Genomic DNA, 23067 nt, shown 5'->3' with positions numbered 1-23067 from the left:
TAAACAGTATTACTTCCCGACGATATTTACGTCTATAGCACACAAAAGCTGTCAAATACATAGAACATATAAAATGGAGAATGTTGTTTTATAAGAAGACCTACTGTTAATTAAGAACTAAAATCTACACTTATGTTTCTGTGCTTGGCTATTTGTATTAAATAATCAAACTCAGCATAAACAATGCAATTTATTGTATTCATTGTTGTAGCTTACGTGCTGCGTGGGTGGGAATAAGACAGAATATGAAGAAAACACATATAAACAGTATTACTTCTCAACATCTGACGATGAACGTACCTCACCATACCCTATCAAGAAACGAGAGAGATCAAAGAGCAGTGACTCTCTAAACGAGTTCTTTCAAGAACCTCCTTCGAAGATAAAAAAGACAAAACTACGTTCTTCATCGGTGGGGCGAGCGACGAACGATGGTACCTCATATATTACTACCAACGAAGATGATGGATCCAATGCAACACATCTCATAAAAATTGAGATATTTGAACTGAAAAAACTGGTTGATGTACCACCGGAGGAGCACTGGAAACATGCAGATGTGAGAGTCAAATATTATAACAAGAAGAATAACAAAAATAACCACCACCAACTTACACGAAAGTTGGTACATAGTATCGCCAAAGAAATTTCTAGTGCACCAAACCTAAAAAAATATCACTTTAAACAAAAAGACTAAATAAATTATTTTACTAAAATTTTACTTTGTTTTATTTTCATCTGAAAGGCATTTTAATAAAACCAAATAATATTTTTTACATTAGCATTTATTATTTCACTCATACATATTTTTTTACATAATGTTATTCTTGTTTAAAATAATATAAAAGATTGAAACATATCGTTTAACAGAAGATCATTATTATTTGTATCTTGATTAAACATTTCAACAAAGTTAGTGAGAGACATACCTCTACGCTTAAGATATATATATACAAGACAGTATTCGCCACAAAAAGAAGAAAAAACATTTTGAATTATCTTATTGCTATATGTCCATCTACTTGTATTTCGTTTTAAAAATGATAAATGATAACTATTTGGTTTTCGACCAAAAGTATCGAAATATTCCCCAATTCCATTTGTACCTATGTAAATTGCTATCCAATGTGAGCCTGGTTTTGTATCAGGATCTAAATTACTGATCAAATAAACAGGAGTTGACATATGAACCGGCAATCGATTAGCAGCAAAAACATTTGATGTTAAGGTGGGATGTATTGTTTTTAAATATTTACTTATCTCTAAAGTATTCATGATATTTACGTCTATAGCACACAAAAGTTATCAAATATATAGAATATATCACATGGAGAATGTTATTTTATAAGGCCTACAGTCTATTAACTACTAAAATCTACACTTACGTTTCTGTTCTTGTCTATTTCAATTAAATTATCAAACTCAGCATAAACAATACAATTTATTGTTTGAGTGAGAGCATTTTCAAACCTTACTTCTAACCTAACACTCCCGTGTTTAATTAAATTCCAATGCGAAGAGGTGTTTGCAGCTAAATCAGGAGTTAGATCAAAGGCCATCAGACAATATCCTTTTGGATATCTATCTCTGTTGATACCATTACCTTCATTCAAGAAGTGAATACCAGTTCCCGTAAATAGTGTATGATACATAAGAGTATGAACTCCATTACTAAACGTTGGTTGTAAAGTTTTTGATGGTATTTGCATACCATCGATATATAAACTAAACGTATTAATACCGAAGTTATCAAAATCGTATGGGTTTTTAGTATAACTACCGTTAAAAGCTGTGTTATTAACAAATCCAATAATACACCGTTTAGGTATCTGTCCAAGGAAAACATTGTCAAGTGTTTTACCCTGAACACCAGATGGAATTGTTAAGACTTTTACTTCAGCTCTTGTGATTGGATATTTTGCAGTTGTAGATGCTAAAACTTTTTGATGAGCAAGCAGTACACTCGGATTTATTCGAGCTTTACGAATCATAAGAGTAGCATCAGTGATTGATACTTTTACTTTTATATCATTTGTTGAAGCCATGAGGTTAAAAGAATCTCTTGATCTAACTAGTTTTATACACATTTCAACACCATTTATCAGAAACTTTTCTTGATTAAAAATATCTCCATGCAAATGTCCAATCATTTCCACTTCTTTACTTTTCTTTACATATTTTTGTCTTTCTGTGAATCCTTTATTTGTTTCATCAGTATTGTTCATTTTCCCAGCAGTATCTTCATACCACAATCCGCATGTAAGATGTGATTGTTTCGCATGTGGAGCATAATTTAATAGAGTTTCTATGTAAGCACGATATCCATATGTATTATTTGGTGGAGACATAAGTTTTTGATTTAAATAGACATCTAATTGACTAAAAAGAGAGTGAAGCCAATAATTGACTGGAGCTACAACAGTTGTATCCTCAAGAGGTGTTAAATCTTGATTTACTATTTTTGCTTTGACATGAATTAATGTATGTGACAAATCAATGTAATCATCACCAGATCCAGGAATTTGAAATTCTAATGGCCCATCGTCGCTGAGTGATGAAATTGGTTTGTAGTGAATCCATTGTCCATTTTCTATGCTTGTTTGAGTAGATGGTAAAGCGAATAAGTCCAGTTCGGATTTGGCACATTCACAAGAATGATTATGTAAAAACGACATTATTTTTAATTTGTTGAAAATATATCGTCGTTGTTGTAATTTAATTTATAATTTCTTTTAGCTCTTTTCAATGTTCTCCCTTTTAGGTTCTCCGACTGAATGAGACTTTGTAGGCGACGTCTCTTGGTTTTGTTACCTGATCCTGTCATCACTCGATCTATTTTATCATCAGCTTTTCTTTTTAAATTTGAAGTAGCTTTCCTAAAACGTTCTTGCATCGATTCATTTAATGGTTTTGCCTGTACCATGTCTGATAAAAGTCCTACACCAGCATTCAATGCCTCTTTTCCAATCACTCTTGCTCCATTCGACAATAGAGGTAGAACTGATCTAAACAACCCACCCAAAAAACTTCCAATACCATGACCACGCTGATGTGCCGCACCCTTATAGATAACTCCAATTCCAGTTCCAGCTTGATGGATGTAATATTGTTGATATGGACAAATATTATCACTACGTTTTTCGTACATAATTTTATTTAAATTAGTTGCGTTTGAAATGTAACTTAACACAGCTCGTTCCAAATTCAAATGGTATATTTTCTCCGGTGTTAGACCTTATATCTATTTCAATTGTATCAAACTCTCTACGCATTACTGGGATATAGTGTGGGGGCGAAAAAACGTGCATTTTGTTAGATCCATATGCATATTTAACTGGATCCAAGGAAATAATCCGTAACAATGAACACATTACATCTCCCACTATTTGAGGTTCTACGATATCACAGTAAATTAATAGTTGTGATGGTAAACCTAAGTAAAGGTTAGCTGGAAATTTACCTGTAGTTTTAGTTCTTACATCAGTATTTGGATCAAAACCAAGCTGAAGACTCAACTTTGAAGAAAACTTTAGAGAAATGAGGTCATCGATATTTCCAGTTAAAGTGATGTATTTTGAAATTTTATCGTAGCGTAGTTTAAATGATTCTCTCGAATTCAGTGCTGATAGAACATCCTCTATATTTTCATAACTAGATGCTGGGATATGATCTTTATAAGTAACAATCTGTGGTTTAGCTTCATTGGGAACCTGCTGCTCTCTTTTACTTATGTACATTATATTTTGTTTACTTTGGACAGTGAACATAGTACATGGATACTGAAATTCTACAATTCCTACCGACCATTCTCCTTCTAGTTTGATAGATTTTGGAAGTTTTGTTGAAAAGTGTGTCGTCTTATTATCAGGAAAGTATAAAACTGAGCTGTTACTAAGTAGTGTTAAATAAAAATCTTCGTTATTCATGACTCTAAGCTCGATGCTAATATCCAACTGTTAAATTTATTCGGATAACCTTTCCACTTCACGAACAACTCCTTTCTGAGACCTGAATACCGAGTACGAATAATTTTATCTATTTTGTGTTTTGTAGTGGGATCATATGTTACTTTTTGTAACTCTTTTTCATAGAATGTTCCTATTATAGGTTCATCTTTTAAATCTTTTAAAGTATACACTAACCACGGCGATCTCTCTATGACTGATGTAATTATAAATATTTCATCACTCCAATTTGTTTCATATCCTTTTTGAAATATGTGTTTATATTTTGTTATTCTAACATGATCACCAATTTGAAATTTACAAATGGTTTTATGTTGACTATTTGTGTTACCATACAAATTACGCCAAACTGTCATTATATTATTATGATTAACATCACAAGGACGCATCTTAATACTTCGATGAATGCTATGGTTATATGAATAAAGCAAATCTTGTAAAATGTCAACATATCGATAAGTATTTTTATGTGTAAAATATCGCCACATTTTCATTTTCAATGTTCTCTGAAATCTCTCAACAATACTGGCTTTGATATCAGGATTGTTCGTCGTATAGTAATTAATATTTCGCGTTTTTAAAAATTGCTGTACATCTTTTGACATAAATTCAGTACCTTTATCAGATTGTAAGTGTTTGGGAATAGTGTTAGCTTCTAAAAATATACTTGAAAAACATTTTTTTATAGATTCAGAGTTCTTTTTTTGCAAAGGTCTAGCAAATGCGTATTTACTAAAAACATCGATAACACATAAAATATATTTATTTCCATCATTATATTCACTGTAATTTCTCATATCACTTAAATCAGCTTGCCAAAGATCGCTAATATTAGATAAAACATATTTATTTCTCGAAAATCGTCGTTGAACAGGCTTATGTAAGGTATAAGTTTCTTGAGACTCCAACCATTTTTTTGTATCTTCTTTAGTCATTTTACTTTTCATTGCTTCGGATAATTTATTTAAACTACTATAACCAGCAGGATTAGAAACATCATAATAAATATTTTTGATTTCTAATAAGGGGTCCATCTTTCCCAAGCAATTTTTCGTTTTACTTTTTCTTCGTTCGATTTTGGATATGTTTGAGGAGTTAATTGATTTGTGGTGCTTGAAGATTCCGTCTCAGCTTGTGACGTTTTCCCAAAATCAGGTGTCTTTGACATAACATTTATGAAAGTTGCTCGTTTTGGATTTCCTATATAACTCAATGGTACTTTTAAATCCTTCAAAACTTTCGAAAATTCTACCCAACCTTGTGGCGAACTGTTTTTGAGTGGTCTTACAACATCATTGATTAAGTCAACAATATTACTTTTATAAACTTTCTTGTTGTCTATAAAAATTGTACCATTATCGTTCCAATTAATCTTATTTTTATTTTTTAATAAAATATCAATTAACAGCTCACCTTTTATTTTATATGTCTTTGGTATGAGTTGAAGCAGTTGAGATTTAGTGTAATAGTCATTACTTTTGTGTGGAGTATTCTCATTAATCAGTCTTTCGTGTGATTTCAAAGGCTCTTCTTTAATGTCTACAGTTTTTTTTGTTGTTGCATCTTCTTTTATATAATTTTCCGACTCAGCAAAATTTACTAAGGGTATTTCTATTGGTTTTCGATCTTTAGCAATAAAATACAAATATCTCTGAAGAGTTTGTTGATAAAGTGACCATTTCTCTCTGTCGTCTAATTTAGTTTTTAAAACTTTACTCATTTCTTCATCAAGTTGTGATAAATTGTTAACAGTAGTATGAGCATTATCTTTCTTAAGTTTCTCCATTATTTCAGGTTCAATTAATATCATTTTCTTTGCGTTGTCCATTTTTATTCTAAATCAATGAATTAAATAGTGCACCCAAAACTGTGCTCAAGATAATTGGTAAGAAAGTTCCACCTTTTTGTATTATAATATTTTTTCTAGCTTTGTTCTTTGTCTTTGAAACAAGCTTTCTTAAAACATTCTTATACTTATCTAATTTATTTTTGTGTTCGTCTTGCAGCGGAATTTTCCCTTTCAAAACATTGTATATGCACTCACAAATGCAATCGATTTCTTCTTTATTACAAGCGCCAAGTAAAACTTTTCTATATTTTGGTTTTAAGCTATGTAACGCTCTTAAAAACTCTTTATGTGTCTTTACTCTATGTGTCATTGTTTAATAATGATGGAATTGTCTTTAGAGTTATTGTATTTATATCCCTTCTTAGGAATGTAACAAATGGTATATTCATCAGGAAATATGTTAGTTTTCATTCGATAAATATCATCTGTATTTTGTTTTAAATCTATCATCAAGTATCCATGTGGTTTACTAGTAGCATCTTTGTATGCTTCTTCAACATATTTAGGATTCTCAGGTACTATTTGACGAGCAAGAAAACGTATTTGAGTTTTGTCTCTAGGATTTTTAAAGTAAATGATGTAGCTAGAATTTAACGATATATCACGTTGCCCTTTCCCTTGATGAAACAAGTTTTGCGTTATGTAGAATACACTCAAGTTTCTATGATGACTTCCTTTAGTAAAAATATCAACTATGCGCCCATCAGATTCTCTCATAAGGTCGTCGATTATAATCAATTGGGGATACTTCCCATCAAACATGTTCAAGTCAGGAATTCCTTGATAGTAATTAACTCCACTTAAATTGTATAATGGTTGCATTTCATCGTAACACCATAAGATAGTGTTAAATTCTTGATTACAAACATGATTTATGTTTTTCAAAAAATCACATACGAACTTTGATTTTCCACAACCACTAGGACCCGCTATAATAGCAGTGAAAGGGTGTTCAAAATGAAACATGTTAAATGTAGTAGGATACGTCTATTCAGTTAAAACGTAAAACTAAATATGTACATATAATAAAAAATACATAACATTTTATAATATATTTTCTTAACTAATACAATAAAAATGACATCTTAATACTATTTTAACTTATAATGACCCCAAGCTAATGTATCTATAGAGTTATGCAAAATATGTCGCTTGGTGTCGTTGTATGACAAACAAATTTTATTATTTTTTTGTGTAAATATAACATGTTTGATGCTTCTAAATCTATACATTTCAGCAAGTTGTATTTTTTTATTAAATAAACATGATTTATAGTCACTAACATTTAATTTCTTAGTTACACTTTTATTAACCCCTTTAGCTTTGGTGATAGTACGATCTTCGACACTCATTGCATACATTTTTGATCGCAATCCAACAAATTCAGTAAGAATTTTTCCGTTGTTCTCGTCTTTAAAAAATCCTAATTTCTTTTTATTTACTTGAGGAAAGTGAAATTGATTATTTGAAGGATAATCAGAAGTATCGAAATATGAATTTAAATCTTCCTTAATTTCTTTGTAAAAATCACCGCAAAATATTTGGTATATCAGACTATCAGTATCAGTATATAACAATTTTATGTTGGTAAATTTATTTTTCATGTACTGATAGTGAAAGTCATACATTAAAGTCTTGGATATCTCTAATATGCTAAAACCTAAATATATGGGCTTATTATAAAACAATTTAGTTTTGCGAAGTTGGACTGCGACCAAATTTTCAGAAAAAATGGAAAGACTGTGGAATTCGGGGCGAGCAATGAGACTCTCAACACCTTTGATTTTTCCATGATTTTCCCAATGTGTTAATAATTTCACGTTTACTCTTTTTTCGATATTTTCCATTGTCTTTCCAAATACAGAATTATTCATCAGCTTATAAAAATCTTTTTCAAAGTCGGATGTTGCTAAAGTTCGTAATTGAGTGTTTAATTCAATATATTTTTTTAACCAAGGTTTTTGCTTGAATTTTAATGCTCTATGAACTTTTTGTACTCGCAAACCATATTTCTCACATTGCAAAAGGTTTCTATAATGTATAACATATTTTTTTTTGTTATATAAATTAGTAATTAATTTAGATTCTTTCGAATTACCCACACAAACATTTTCTGGACACAATGGAAAGTCGGAATGAGCATCATGTAAGCTATCGGGGTATTCTAGATCTACTTCTAAAATATATCCAATATCAGAGGTGATTGGTACATTATAATTTACATAAGGATCTTCCCATTCAAAATTAGACAAAGGCAAGTATTGAGACATAGCCCACCCATATAAATTGTTTGCATCAAGATAAATTAAATATGAAATAAGATCATTACTATCAAAAGTTTTCATGTGTGGATTATTTGCTTTTGCATAGCGATTACTGCATTGCGATATGCCTCCTCTAATACTGGATTTGACAAAAGCAATTTTGTCAAAATCTGTCAATAATTCTAGTTCAACTTTGGTATATTTTAACATAGCATCCCAACTTAACCCTGGAGCGGTATAGTAATGAGCAGGATCTAAATCGTAAGTCTTCATGCAAACATTTCTAAAATTTTCGAAAATATCACATAAAAGTATTACATCAGTTTTTAAGTAAAGATTAGAATAGTCAGCCATACTCTGACAGTGGAAATGAGACCATACTTTTTGAGCATGTTTATAATCATCAACTGAAATGCTTTCACCAGTCAATGTACTAGCGAAACACTCAATTGACGGCAAAGATGATAATTCTAATGATTTGAACGAAGTCATATGTTCATATGGATAAACACCTTTCCGCTTTAACAACAGAAAGTCTTTATCAGAGGGATATTGTTTTCTCGTTTCGCGGAACTCATCGTCATTAAGATTCTTAGCTAGTGAATCTAAACTACTCGATAAAAATTTGAAAGAGTCAATAAACCTCAAACCAACCTTTTTACCATTTACATTCAGAATTTTTGAGAAAGAAATATACTTTTCTTTATTTTGTGGAATGATTTGTACTTCACCTTCGGCAAAATTTAATGCATGTACAATAAAATGAGCATCGTAATTGCTCAGATTATGTAATATTATAGGAATAAATGAGGTGCTATGAATTTTTTTGCTACAATTCTCATGGCATACACCTATAAAAGTACCTAAATGCCAGTCGTGATCGATATATCGTTCATCCTTTAATTCACTCTCACATATGTAACATATAGAAGCTTCTTGTATTGTTTTGTTGTCTATTTCTGATAGAGGAAGAGGACATTTTTGAAAAGAATTAGCTCTACAAATAATTTCTATATCTTTACGTAAACTTGTCAAAAATACGTTAGCACAGTTTTCGCCGGTATAAGTAACATACTTAGAAAGCTTATTATCATATGAACATTTGACATAATAACCAAAGCTGTACACATCATGTCTTTGAACGTTGGTAGTGAAAGATTTAAAAGGATCATTGGAACATGAATCGATTGGATTGAGAAAAGATTCAAAATCTGCGTAAATCACAAAGGGTACTCTCTTTTTCTTTTCATAACCTTCGAATTTTATCTTATCACTTGGTACATTTTCACCACGCCAGTTTTTTTTACTTATATCTTTATTTGGAAGATCGGTTCTGACATGTGTGCAATCATTCAATCTATGTCTATCGAGAGCTTTCTGACTGTTAAAATAAATAAGGCAGCCGTCACAAATGTAAATGGCATTATTTCGTGATGTAACCTGATGACTCACTAAACGAGATAATTTTTTTATATAGCAATAATGCCCATTACTTCCACTCGTTATGTAAAGTAAATTAATATGAATAGGTTTGAGACACTTTGTAAAATATAATGGACCAACCAGAGAGTTAGACTTACTCAAAGCATTGTATTCCAGTCCATAAACGTTAACACTCAAATTATTCAACTTTTCGATTTTATGAATGTCTGTTAACTTCACAGGAAAAGGAACACCATCAAAATTTAACTTATTTTCATATTTTGAATATGAAGTGACTCGATCTGAACTTTTATTTGCTGGGTACAATGCTGAGAGTAAAGCCCACTTAAAGCACTGAACGTCGCTATTTTTTACATTTATTACTGCCTTTTTGTTTCGTATGTCGTGAGGCAAATCAATGTATGAAGATCCGCGAAGTGGATTAAATTTATTCACATTCATATCCAAACTAAATATTTTCTGAATAGACCAACCGCTGTCTTTCTTTTCAAACTCAGTTATTTTGTTTGCAAATATTTCATTTAAAGAATCGAGAAATTCATTTAGATTAACAGATTCGTTAATGATGACATTCGGAGTTTGAAAATCAAAAATATTTGTCAATTCTCTACATTGTTGAATAAAATTAGCTTGGAGTATAAAATTAACTTTGAAGGTTTTCAAAGCTACTATACTCTCACTAACTAAAGTAAAAAGAGTATCTTTGATGGAATTTAAAAACAAATTAAAATCCAAAAGCTCATCACTAACGGAGAGTGGAGTTATTCTGTAAGTATAAACACGTTTTCCAAATGCTTTTTCGATTAATGTTACATTAGGAAAACTGTGATGAATGCGTAATGCATTATTTTTATGAATATTACTTCGGTAATGATTTGCTAAATATCTCCTTTTAACAAGTATTTTGCATACCTCACAGTTGATCATGTCAGTGTTTAATGGTTGAACTGATGGTTCTGAATTCCTCGAAGTTGAAGGTTCGCTTGGACGTCTCATTTTCACAACTTTTTTATTGTTATCTTGAGCTACGCGTTTCAAGCCACTGCCAACTTGTAAGCTGGTTAACAAAGAAAAAATAAGTTTTAAATTCAACATCTCATAAATTTAAACAGGAAAAAAAAAAAAGAAATAAATAAAAAAACATTAATAATCATTATTACTTACTGCTTCTCCACACTTTCACTTATGTTGAACAAAGCTTCATCAAATTGTGAATCAAAAGTCTTTGACTCAATACTGGTGAATTTATCGTTGAAAGCTTCCATAGCACATTCTGCTGATTCCACAATCTCGCAAATTTCTTCCAATTCCTTGTCAGTCCAGCAATTACTTTCAATCTCCTGTTCTTTAGTAAATAACACACTAGTAACATGATCATAGTTCGACATGTGCTTAGCACTTACTAGACAACACTCGCACAATAGTTCTTAACAAGAAGACACTGAACAACTTAGTGATGAATCCAAAAAAGATACACAGTCGTTTTATACTAACTTGCACAATGTAGCGGAACAAATCTATTAAAATACCGGAAGTGATAACGATAATATTCAAACTGTATGCTTATCACTTATGACTAATAAAGAAACAATGGCGTTAGTAATAGCAAATCTGTTACAAGTTTGAGCATGTCTAAAATTCCACAATAACAACTAAAAAATAAATCGAAAATATATATATTAAATGAGAAGTTTTTAATAAACAAAAGATTTTTATTCTTAGGTTAGGTTAGGTTGAACATTTCTTTACATTTTTATACTCTCATTTCGATTTCTTATTGTTAGATTTCATAAAAATATATATATTAAATGAGAAGTTTTAATAAACAAAATATTGTTATCGGCGCACCATTATTTGAAACATTATATAGTAAAAAATACAATGGAAGTATTTAGACTAAATAAATTCACAAAGATTGTAATAAGAAAATCATTTGTAGAAAGCGATTTAATATCGCGGATTCTAGCACACAGTCCTGTATCGCGGTTTCTGGCGCTTTGATTAAAATGAGAGAAATTGCAGGATTTCGGTAGGTTAGGTTAGACATTTTATTAGATTAAAATGATAGAAATTGCATATTAAATGAGAAGTTTTTAATAAACAAATTAGGTTAGGTTCAACATTTTTATTAGATTAAAATGATAGAAATTGCAGGATTTCGGTAGGTTAGGTTAGGTTAGACATTTTATTAAATTAAAATGATAGAAATTGCATATTAAATGAGAAGTTTTTAATAAACAAATTAGGTTAGGTTCGACATTTTTATTAGATTAAAATGATAGAAATTGCAGGATTTCGGTAGGTTAGGTTAGGTTAGACATTTTATTAAATTAAAATGATAGAAATTGCATATTAAATGAGAAGTTTTTAATAAACAAATTGTTAGGCAACATAGCGACAAAGAGACGGGCACTGTGGTGTCGTTGGGTGATAAGTAATGCAAGAAAGAGACAGCAACACTGCACTGTGACGTAGGTTCGTTGTTAGCAATTCGGGGAAGCGAGCGATAAGGCCGGGCCCGAGCTTGATGAGGGTGACTGATAAGAGACGCGTCTAGTGGCATTTAATTAATCGAAAAGCTATCTTTGGAACGGTTAGAGCTACGGCTCTGGGACCCGGCGCAATCGATTCAAATGGGGGGCTAAACCTTTTTTTTTTTTTTTTTTTTTTTTTTTTTTTAATTTCGACGCATCGACAAGTCGACGCGCGGGGTCTGGCACACGCCCGTGGTTCTAGCGCATTTGTTGGTTCTGGCGCGTGCGCCAGAACCAACAAATCCCAACTACTTTAGTTAGACTTCGGCTATAATATAACTGGTTATTGTGGTTGAATACGGAGAAATTGTGGCATATTTCTACGTTCTACAAGTCTCATTACTGACGAATCCCTGACTAAAGAAAGAGGAAAGGGTGTAATAAGTTTGACGTATGTGTACGTATGTGTGGCGCCGTAACTCCCGGATGAAACGATTTTGATACAGTTTTTTTATTTGGAAGGTGGATTAATTCAGAGTGTTATTACCCATGATTCGAGAAGATATCAGCAGTTTTCTAGATGTTTATTTACTTTTTAATTTAATTTATGTATAATAGCTATTGAAGATATGGATTCAAATCTATAATGATATTTAAGTAGGTATATGTTTATATAAAATCTTCCCATGCTCAGTGATTGACAGACAATGCACAGACGAAAGTTGATAATTGGCATGTTACCTACATGCCAATTATAGGTTAGGCAGTATAGGGGAGCACTAGGACGGAAACGTAAAAATTCTTAATACAAATTAATTAATAGTTCTTATAGTGTCATCAAACTCTCATTTTCAGTTGACCATGCCGGCCGGAAATGGTGGACGAAAGGTAGTTTTATTATACCACAGACTAAATACGTACCAAATCAGTTTAGAAGTTTGAAATATCAAATGCGCCATGACGGCGTCGCTATATTAGAAAAAATGTACATCTTTGACGCGTACAATTAAATAGTGAAAAAAAAAAACTTATTTATTGGTATATCATTAGAGCCAATCTCTGAATTTGAGTTTAATAAAGCAACTTCTCATTGTTATTTGAAAATGAACTTGATTTCAAGGAGATAAGGATCAAAATAGTTTTTTTGTAGAGTGATTGTCTATACTCTCTACTTAATAAATACCTTAGAATTGTTAGTTTTGGAAGTGGCATATTAGGAAACAAAAGGTTAAAGATTATTTATTCTTTTATGAAAAAAAACAGTAATTCATTTTTTTTTATTTATGTATTTACTTAAGATTTTTGGAATAAGATATAATATTTGATTTATTATTTTGCTCCCAAATACCACAGAAATAAGAAATCTAGTGTTATGACACTCAGTTCACGCCAGTCACGTGACAAAAGCGATACAGCCGCGGCTTCGTCCGCTTAAAGTCATTGTTATGTAATAGGCAAATTAAAAAAATATATATGAATTATAGAGTAGGTATATGTTATTCTGTAGTTTTGGCGTAAAAGTGGAACAAACATCAATCTTCACTAATTTGCACAGTTACAATATTAACAGTATATCTAGTACCATCTACTCTGTGCCCCAAAGGATACGTTTCATCTAATAAAACTCTTAAAAACAGACTCAAAATGGTTTCAATGGGTTGCTGTGAGGTTTTTTTATTTATCATCATCATCATATCTTCACGGCTCGTCTTTTTTTGGAAGGCATTTGAGTGTTGTAGTCTATTTATTTATAGCTAGCGACTCACACGCGTCTTCACTCGCTTTAACTTATAGTAGGTATATTACAAAATCTTAACATAAATTTTAGTTTGTGTTATTCTGATATAAGCGATATCATTGTAAAGTTTTATATAAATTCGTTCAGTCTTTTTGCGGAACAAACATCCGTCCTCAAAAACTTTCACATTTAAAGTACTAGTAGAATTCAATAGCTTCAAAAAAATATATATTAGAGGGAACCTAGTGTTATATTTATAATATTCTTTATTACACTTAAAACATATAAGAAAAGACAAATTTGTAACTGTAAGCGCGACGGTTGGGGGTTCGATTTTTATTTGGGGGATGAAATCATTAATATTATCATTTCCTCGCTCTGGTAACTAGGCAAAAGTTCGGCGTTGAGTTCCGACACACAACATGCAACGCCACGATCATTCGGCGATTCGTGGAGAACTGAGTGTCTTAACACTAGGTTCCCTATGTCTACCCTTCTATATGCGGGATACAGCGGGAACCTAAAAAAAATATGGATGGATTCTTCCAGCTAACCAATGGAAGTGGATGATTCGCGATTACCGTCAGTCGATGTGCCGCAGCACCACGATGGCCTCAATACTTTTATAAGGCCGAGAAGTAGCGCTAACACTTTCGTTGTTTAACAAATTACTGTTTATTTATACACGTCACTCGCATTTGAGAGGCAAATCTTATCTTCGCTTTTTACTTAAACAAATTGATCGCTCGTTGAGTGGTACAATGCAAACTAAACTAGAGGAAAATTAAATATTTAAGAAAACGCATAAAAAATAGAACGCAGCGAAATTCAAACCCGAACCCTTTGGTTACCGTCCAAGCGCTGTAATTACTAATCCATACGATCGTATCGAACCACGCTATTTTTTTTTAATTAAAAAATTAATTCAGCTTCACGCTGTATCCCGAACACAGCAGGGTAGGCAGAGGGAACCTAGTGTTAAGACACTCCGTTCCCATTACAACATTGTGTGTTGAGAGTGAGACTGTGCCTACCAAAATGCCAATCCTGCTACCTGCGGGTTTCAGCGTGAAGCTATTTTTTTTAAATTAATTAAAGCTATATTACATTCATGTGAACAACAAACAGACGGACGAAGTAATTTATGATCACCAATTAGAAGGTATGATGTTATCGGGTTATGTGATTGTCTTCATTGGGTAAGGAGTGGAGTAGTTCATAGTTAAAGTAAAATTTTTCTTAGAAATAAAATAGAAAATCATGAAAATTCGCCATTGGGTAGGGGGGAAAAATGTCTTAGCACCAAGTTCCCCCTGCCTTCTTAGCTATATGTGGGATATATTGTAGTAAAAAAATTAGACATTACGACGTATAGGTTGAAGTTAAACGTCACTTTATTACTTATCCGTATGGAGCAATGAAAATATCTATATATTATTATGAAATATCTCTAAAAATACTACTTAGTATTATATGTATATTTTTAAAATAGTTAATTTGACAAAATTTACTCATCGTAAATGAGAATCACTGTATGTTTTTACTAAAATTACTCAACTCAAATAAAATAAACGCAAAAATATAAAAATATTACGAAAACTAACAAAAAAAGCAAAAACAACAATTTAAAATAACTTTCTAAAAAAAAACAACACACACTTCTCTACTTATTCCTCTGTTCCCTCTTATCTCACCGACGACAGGACAGCGTTACTTTTTATTATTACTTATTTTATTTTTTACTTTTTACCGCGTCCAAGGAAACGACTCTATTAATTTAATCATTTGGGTGCGTGGTAGGTTTTTTTATGGCCCCATATGGCGTTTTTAGTCGAATTCATAGCTAATGACTATTATGACAGAGATCGTAACTTAAATTCACCTAGGACATATTGATTTCAGCACCACGCTATATCCCGCATACTAAGGTAGAAAGAGTTAAGTTCCTCCGTTCCCCACGCGCTGCCAGTTTCCGGGACATTCCGTGTTGAGTGGCGGAAGTTAACGCCGCACTTTGTCTTGTATGAAATATTCCATATTTTTTGTGTTGTATTGTTAGTTTATGGTGAAAGATTATATTAAATCATGTTAATCGTTTATATGTAACCACGGGCACTTAAAATGTCGTCTTAATATGTGATACACAATTGTTTATTTATTTCTAAAGGTAAAAGAGTTAGTAAAATAAAGACCCGTTGATCTTTATTGGGCATTCCCATACACTACCCAGTACTAATAAAACTTACCTTATATTCATAGGTATATAAAAAATCAAATAAAAAATAATTTATGAACTTATATCATCTATATTTTGTCTCTAGAAACTCTCTTTTTACTTTTGAACCTAAATAACAATTAAGAATAAAAAAGCAGAGACATATGCAAGCAACATAAGATTACCATTAAACTTAAAACTACACACAACATTTAAAACCCACATTAAAATTAATAAACGTATAAAAATTTTAACTTAGCAGGATAAAAACCACTAAAAATTCGTGGATATAAATCTATGTGGTCATGTCTAAACGATTATTAAAATTTTGTTGTCAGTACTCCTGTAAGGGAATTTTATTATTTTTCTGGCTTCACGCTCTATCCCGTGTATAGCAGGGTGTGCATAGGGACCGTACCGCTAAGACACTCCGTTACCTATGCTCATAAAATTATCCTACTCATATACAAGTATAGAATTGATCCACTTTAGCTTCACTTATTTAAATGTATTAAAAATTTAAACAACACAAAACACATAAAAATTGCATGCATAAAAACAGGACACACAAAAACATATACCTATACATATAAAAATCGTTATTTTTTAAGTACAGATTAAACACAAAAATCCTAATAATACTAGCTGTACACACAAAGACTAACCAAACAAATATTGTAACTACTTGACAATGAACCTATTACGAACCTTTCATCGCATCTGCAATGCATGAGGGTATTTACACGCCAATTGTACAGCCCATACTTCTTCTCCATGCCACCGATCCAAAATGGGCATCTCAAGTCGTGGACCCGACAACATCTGTCTGTTCTGGTATAACCTCCCAATTGAGAATATCTGGTAGCTGAATAGCCCTTCCCACACCATTTAGTCCCAGGAACTCGGAGCAAATCCATGGAATCACGCTTCGTTCTGTTAATTTTTAATATCCGATGACTTACTATGGCCGTGACAGTGTCACCGCCAATGTAATGACCTCTCGACCACCGACGTCTTTTAAGTTTGTCATAAATAACGCGATCCGTCATACCGAGTTGTAAAACTGCCCACTGAGATAGATCACCCGACATTTTATTGCTGACGTACCTGATAAAGTTACTTTCAAATATTTTCGTTGAAACGCGCCTAATAATAAAAAAAAATTGATAAGACCGTCGCGTCGCGTCTTGAATAGTAGATTTTATTGCTTTATTACTAAAGTACCATAAATTCCGAGTTATGCACAGATTTAATATACTTAATAACATGATAACACACCACCCCAAAATGCTAGCTACCTCAACACCTGAAGCCAACAAAAAGAGGAAACCCAGAAGGATTAAAAGTCAACCAACCTCCTATCGCACCTACAGTGCGAAATAGTATACGGCCTATAGTTAAACAAGCCGAATCTTCGACGGAAACTTCCAATGTTCACTTTGCAGTTGTCGTGTGCCCTGCAGCATATATCTTCTTTTCTATCGGCGCCCAAATCGTTGTATCTCTCGGCTAATTGACCAGCACCACACCATTTCGTTCCCGGCATAATGAAATTCTCCCTGAGCGACCTGCGGGACCTGTCATCCATGCACGAATGGCACCAGAGTTCAATATTTTGTATTGCAAGCAAGACTTTTAGGATTTTAGAAGTTTTGTTGAAAATACCAGAACCCAAAGCGGATGAGATCGCAGATGAACGAAAGCTGATAGATCTAACTAAAGAGGGCCGCTGTAGAAGAGAATATAGACTAGACTTATGGTAATAATAATAAATTGGAACGTGACTTTTAAAAGATGAAATGTTATATTATATTTATATTAAAAACAAAAAATATCATCATTTTAATTCTAAAATGGTATGGTAGATAATGATAGTATATAAACTCATACTGAATTTTATTTCTTTTTGTATATTTTTTTTATTATTAGAATAATTTCAAGGCACACTTTATATAAGTAACATTGACATATTTTTTTAAATTTTGTAATAAAACGTAATCAAGGATAAAAATTATAAAGCCAAGTATAATAATCGTGCAATAAAAACGTGCATAAATTATGTGAAAAAAAATAATTTTCATATTTCAAAATAATAAACATACAAATACGTTAACGAAGTTACGCAAAAACATTAAATACCATTTTCCATTTTTACTAAGTTGCTAAGTCCATATACATATGAATATATTATCTGTGCGCATTCTTTTCCGTATATATTATACCCTGTGATATTGTAGCTTTATTTTATCTATTAAACAGAGCATTAGCAGAATACATTTTACCTAACATAATAAAATGGCGTAGGATCCAAGGGTGCAGTGTAGAAGAGGTCATTGCATTGGTACAAATTTGATTATAAGTAGGTATATAGATATATTTAAAAGCACGTGCAAATGTGAATGATTTAATGGGCGTAGACAATAAATTTATACCTTGTTAATCCAGAATCTTCTTTGTGCTCCATCATATAAGTTAGCTCCTCGTGGCGTTCGAAACATTCATTTTTTAATCTGTCATAATTGAACCACGACGCAATATTTGACGGCAAACTGTCGCCATTTTTTAAAACTCGAAACGTCACGTTACTAAAATGGCGGTAAAACTTTTCATTGTTGTCTGTGTTTGATTTTTTTTCTTGCAGTCTAAAAGATTGTTCGTCTAGTGCTAATTTTAATTCTTTTCTAAGTGTTTTTAGGAAATTCCTAGCTGTTTTTCCTTCGGTTATGTATTCGCAGTCTTGAATCGCGCCATTTGGTGTGTATATTATTTGGACAAGATGGCTTCCGTCGGTAAGTTGACGTAACTTCAGACCAGTTCTGAAATAAATATAATAGATAAATAAATATAGAAAAATACAACTTACATTAGTCAAAGGAACTTGTCGTGAATATATTTCAAGTGATGCTTAACATTTCTAGAAGTTAATTAAGCAATGCTTAAAAACATCCCAACAACAGTCTTAAGTTAGGAAATTCAAATGAAATAATATAAAAATAGAAATATAAATTGTCAAGTTTTTTGCCTTTTTTTGTTTCCTGTCTGCGGCCACAGTATATAAAGTGATCTTAAAATAAACAAAATCGCTTTACTTTTTAAAAACAGTAGACATAAAACAGAAACAAATATTTATGGCTTAATACAAAAATGCATTTAAAACGTAACGCCCAATGCATGTAAGATGAGCAACATTAAATGCATCTCGGGAAAAAATATTTAATTGTATGATAAATCATTTAAGAAATATCTTGTTATTTTTTTCATTCTCGTTTTGGTCTGGAGGTACGACTGAGTGTCTCCAAAATTAGGCAATGCGTGTGCTACGTATTTCTTCTTAACTAAGTGTTTCTTCACCAGGGCCCGTATTAATAAAACGCTCACAACCCTGAGATCGATCTTGAGAGTTATCTTGAGATGTCGTTTTCATTCACAGACTATTAAAACAGCGTCTCAAGCGAAGCGGTTTACGAATACTTGCCCAACTTCCCTCTATCTATCCTGTAATTTCTAGAATACATCATAAAGCTATCCTTTCCATTTATTTTTTTTATATTTACTCTTTGGATATAACAGGGCAAAACGAGAGAACTTAATGGTAAGACACTCAAATCTTAAAATATATTGGCGGAACTTAACAAAAAAGAAAATAAATAATTTATTCCCCCAAGTGGAAATTGAACCCACGACCTTCGCGTTAACACTCAGGCACCTACAGCCATTTCATATAAATAGTACTAAATTAAGTGAAAATCAAAATGTATTATAAGCTAACAAGTTAATTCTATTAATCGCTTCTCGATGAAATGTACCGCAACGACGTCTCACCCTTAGATAGCTCAATGTTAGGACGGTTGCAGCGAGAGGTCGCCAATTTAATTTCCTTTCTTCCGAAGAGCAATGTAGGCATGGTGAGTGGGTGGAGATGGAAAGAGAGAAAGTGTTAAACACTCTGTTCCCGCGCACCACATAATTTTTAAGACATTGTTTATTCAGTGACGAAATTTCAGTCGACACATTTTCTTGTTCGCAAAACGAGAAAATTAAAAACATATATTTCAGAAAGACTAAATTAACACTGTAAGGTTGTATAATCTAAGCTGTATTTTAAGAAACCAAACCAGCATCTCCGTTCTCCATACTTTAGAAGTCGTAATACTTTGCAATGGCATATAATTCTTTTTTTTAAATATATGGCCACCCGGCTGGCGGTCTGTTAAACTTACTTTTTAAAGTCAAAAAAAACAATAATGAAGCTTTTGCATAAAGTCCTCCCAGCATCCCTCACATCTAACATGTCAGTATCCCTTATACTAATTTTATTATTTAATCCATGTTTAAGTAATAATTTTTATTATGGATCATCTAGTATCACTCTCTAAGGGTCATGTGCGGGGGTACGAATTCCAACGATCTTTAATGTTCGAGTAGTATTAAAGGGATAGCAACTTCATGTATGAAAATTGGGAAATAACAAAGCAGGGTAGGCAGCAGAAACCTAATTTTCAAGGTATTCCGTGTTGAATGGTGGAGCTGAACGCCGCATTGAATGAAAATAATTTATTCCCCCAACTGGGGATTAAACCCATAACTATCACTACTATTAGACGCTGCTCTACTACGTCGATAAATTAATACTTATGTGTGTGCTTTATTTAAGAGAAGTTGGTAGGTAAAATCTATTGAAAAAAAAGAATATCTCTTCATTTTTTGTAAATTATATACTACTAATATTATAAACTAGCGGCCCGCCCGCGGCTTCGCCTGCTTGAACTACGTTATTATTAATTTCTGTCTTCATGAGTACCTACATCCTATAAGTGACGTCCATGTAAAATTTGAGACTCCTAGCATTCGTAGTAACGAAGTTTCATACAAACTTTCAACCCCAAAAGCAACCCCTTAGAAGTCGAATATTGCAAATTCCCGTCTTAGCGAGCACCTACGTCCCATAAACAACTCCTATGCAAAAATTGAGGTTCCTAGCACATGTAGTTTCTGAGATTTCGTGATGAGTGAGTGACCTTTCGATTTTATATATATAGATGTATTTTTGTACTTCATCCACTTTCACAAAAAAACTACTGATCCGATTTAGATGAAACTTTACACAATATAGCTTATATGTATATACATCAGAATTACCCATAGGCTACAATTTGTGTAAAGGTTTTGTATAATTCGACTGTTATATAACCAATGTGTTTAAGCTGTAATGTCACAAATATTTTAAATATTCAAAATCGAACTCACAACCACTTGAATGTTAGTATTTCATAATAAAATTAGCGATCCCTAGCAATGTATCAATCGTCAGTTAAACTAACCATTACAAGCCCCTAGAGATATGTTATTGCAGTGGCAAGGGTCTTATTATAAGAGCGACGTTTGTAGGTTCCATTCCCATTCGGGTGAATGAATTATTTTAATTTTCTTCCTTTGGTAAAAAGAAAAAGCACTGCGTTAAATTCCGCAATTTAACATGCAATGATCTCGAAAAATTAGTGAAATGATTGAGCGAAGCTGCATACCTCTGTATGCATGCATGCATAATATATGCATAAGACGAGGTTTCTTCGAGATAATGATTAAATTTAAATTATTTTTATTTCCCGCTGTGGAGGATATAGCGCGGCGTTAGGTTCCGATATTCAACACGTATATACTCGATTTCGGTGGAGGAGAACAGTACTTATTATGGTACCCTAGCAAGGGCACGTAAAACATGAGGACCTCCTCCAACATGTATGTGCGAGTTCAGAGGACGAGGCGAAACACGTTGACAGAGATCGTAGCGCTTGGCGCTCCATCTTCTCTGTCTATACCGCTAGAGAAAAATGTGAAATTCAAAAAAAGCATACTCAAAAACTTTGGCAATATGTCAAATTGGTTACCTACTTTTTCTAAGTCGGTTAAAAAGAAAACACAGTACAGTATTTATAAAGCCATCAAAAACGGTCACCCTCCATATTACGGGTAGACGCATCGTCGCTTAACAATTAGATTATATCACATATACTCGTACAGGCGATGCACATGGGGTGTAAACTTATACCAAATTTACGAATCACGGTTCATTAATTATTTATATTTGTATAGAGATACCACTACTAAATTATTTGGCGTTGCTTGAAATAATGTATACTTAAAGCAATAGCGTCGACCGATATGCGGCTTCGCCCGCTTAAACTTATTGTCATATTATAGATAAATTTTAGCGTACTGTACAGTTTTATCTAAATCCGTTCAGTTTTTGCGTGAAAGTGAAACAAACCACTATTCTCACATATTTTCAAATTCTTAATATACATACATATAATTTTATGGATCCCCTGCATTAAGATGGGTGGGTAAAAAGAACTTAGTGAAAATCCACATTTTTTACACCTGCCATAAATCGAGAAGGAATGCAGCGCGGCGTTTTGTCCTAGTAGAATGTGGAAACTCATATACACTCCCTCGAATGGAAAACCAAACCTACAACCATTGCGCCTTGACTGCCTCTAAGATTTTTTTTTTTTAAATCAAATCTATGATCTTGATGATGACAAAATTCAATTGTATTTTAAAGCACTTAACTAAATTATACGTTAAATAAGTAACTGAAACCCGTAGTGTAAGGCTAATCTTTATTGCAAGTCCACACTCCGGCCGCAACGCTCTCAGACGGATTGTGGCACTGCATGTTCTATTTAAAGTTTTAATATGTAGATTTGTGGGAGGTTTAGCGTTCAAGTTGGTTACAGTGGGTTCGAATTCTGCTTTGTATAATGTTAAAAGAAAGTTATAAGTAGTAATGATTAGTTAGTATACAAATATCATATGGTTGAAGAGTTTCTTTGGCGGAACTTGCTAATCTGAGGATGTTAGACAATGATAGACGCATTACTAGCTATTTCTCAAGTAAGGCTATTGCTTTTATAACAGGTTATAGGTTTTTTTTGAGGGAACCTTCTGTTAAGACACTCCGTTCCCCATTTTCCGTTGAATTCTGGAGGCAACGCGTATTAAGTTGCGGAAATCAACGCCGCCCTTTGATAGGTTAATTGTTTTGATGTAGTCCCCAATTACCTCAGTCAGTTATCTCGTTAAAATGTGTCATACACAGTTCTTAGTTATTTCTCT

General features: G+C 32.5%; 2 protein-coding genes across 4 annotated transcripts in view; both read right to left on the bottom strand.

Moving 5' to 3' along the window:
* LOC146530367 (uncharacterized) overlaps nt 1-23067 on the bottom strand; it is a 66627-nt gene that overhangs the window by 15596 nt on the left and 27964 nt on the right. The window contains exons 3-5 of one of the 3 annotated variants that reach the window (XM_085200932.1): nt 18381-18764; nt 17304-17525; nt 16657-16881 (exon numbers count right to left, since the gene is read on the bottom strand). In XM_085200932.1, the coding sequence (XP_085057058.1) occupies nt 16657-16881; nt 17304-17525; nt 18381-18764 (831 nt within the window). The remainder of the gene's footprint in view (nt 1-16656; nt 16882-17303; nt 17526-18380; nt 18765-23067) is intronic. The other 2 variants (XM_085200934.1, XM_085200933.1) reach the window with 2 other exon arrangements.
* LOC146530368 (uncharacterized) lies at nt 6787-13224 on the bottom strand. Its single transcript, XM_085200931.1, has 2 exons — nt 10686-13224; nt 6787-10578 (listed from the first exon to the last, which is right to left on the bottom strand). The coding sequence occupies exons 1-2, from the start codon at nt 10907-10909 to the stop codon at nt 6906-6908; spliced, it is 3897 nt and encodes a 1298-aa protein (XP_085057057.1). The 5' UTR covers nt 10910-13224; the 3' UTR covers nt 6787-6905.

The sequence above is a fragment of the Heliconius melpomene genome, chromosome 17 (assembly GCF_056956725.1).
Source record: "Heliconius melpomene rosina isolate 202511_hmr_F chromosome 17, ASM5695672v1, whole genome shotgun sequence".
Lineage (NCBI taxonomy): Eukaryota > Metazoa > Arthropoda > Insecta > Lepidoptera > Nymphalidae > Heliconius > Heliconius melpomene.
Note: the sequence above shows the minus strand (reverse complement) of the source record. Positions and strands in the feature narration are given on the sequence as shown.

Bases quoted from the DNA above. Each gene is read 5' to 3' on its own strand.
- LOC146530368 (XM_085200931.1), bottom strand. From the start codon at position 10,909: ATGTCGAACTATGATCATGTTACTAGTGTGTTATTTACTAAAGAACAG. The intron at 10,579-10,685 runs GTAAGTAATAAT...TTTGTTAACCAG, and splicing joins AGTGAAAGTGTGGAGAAGCA to CTTACAAGTTGGCAGTGGCT.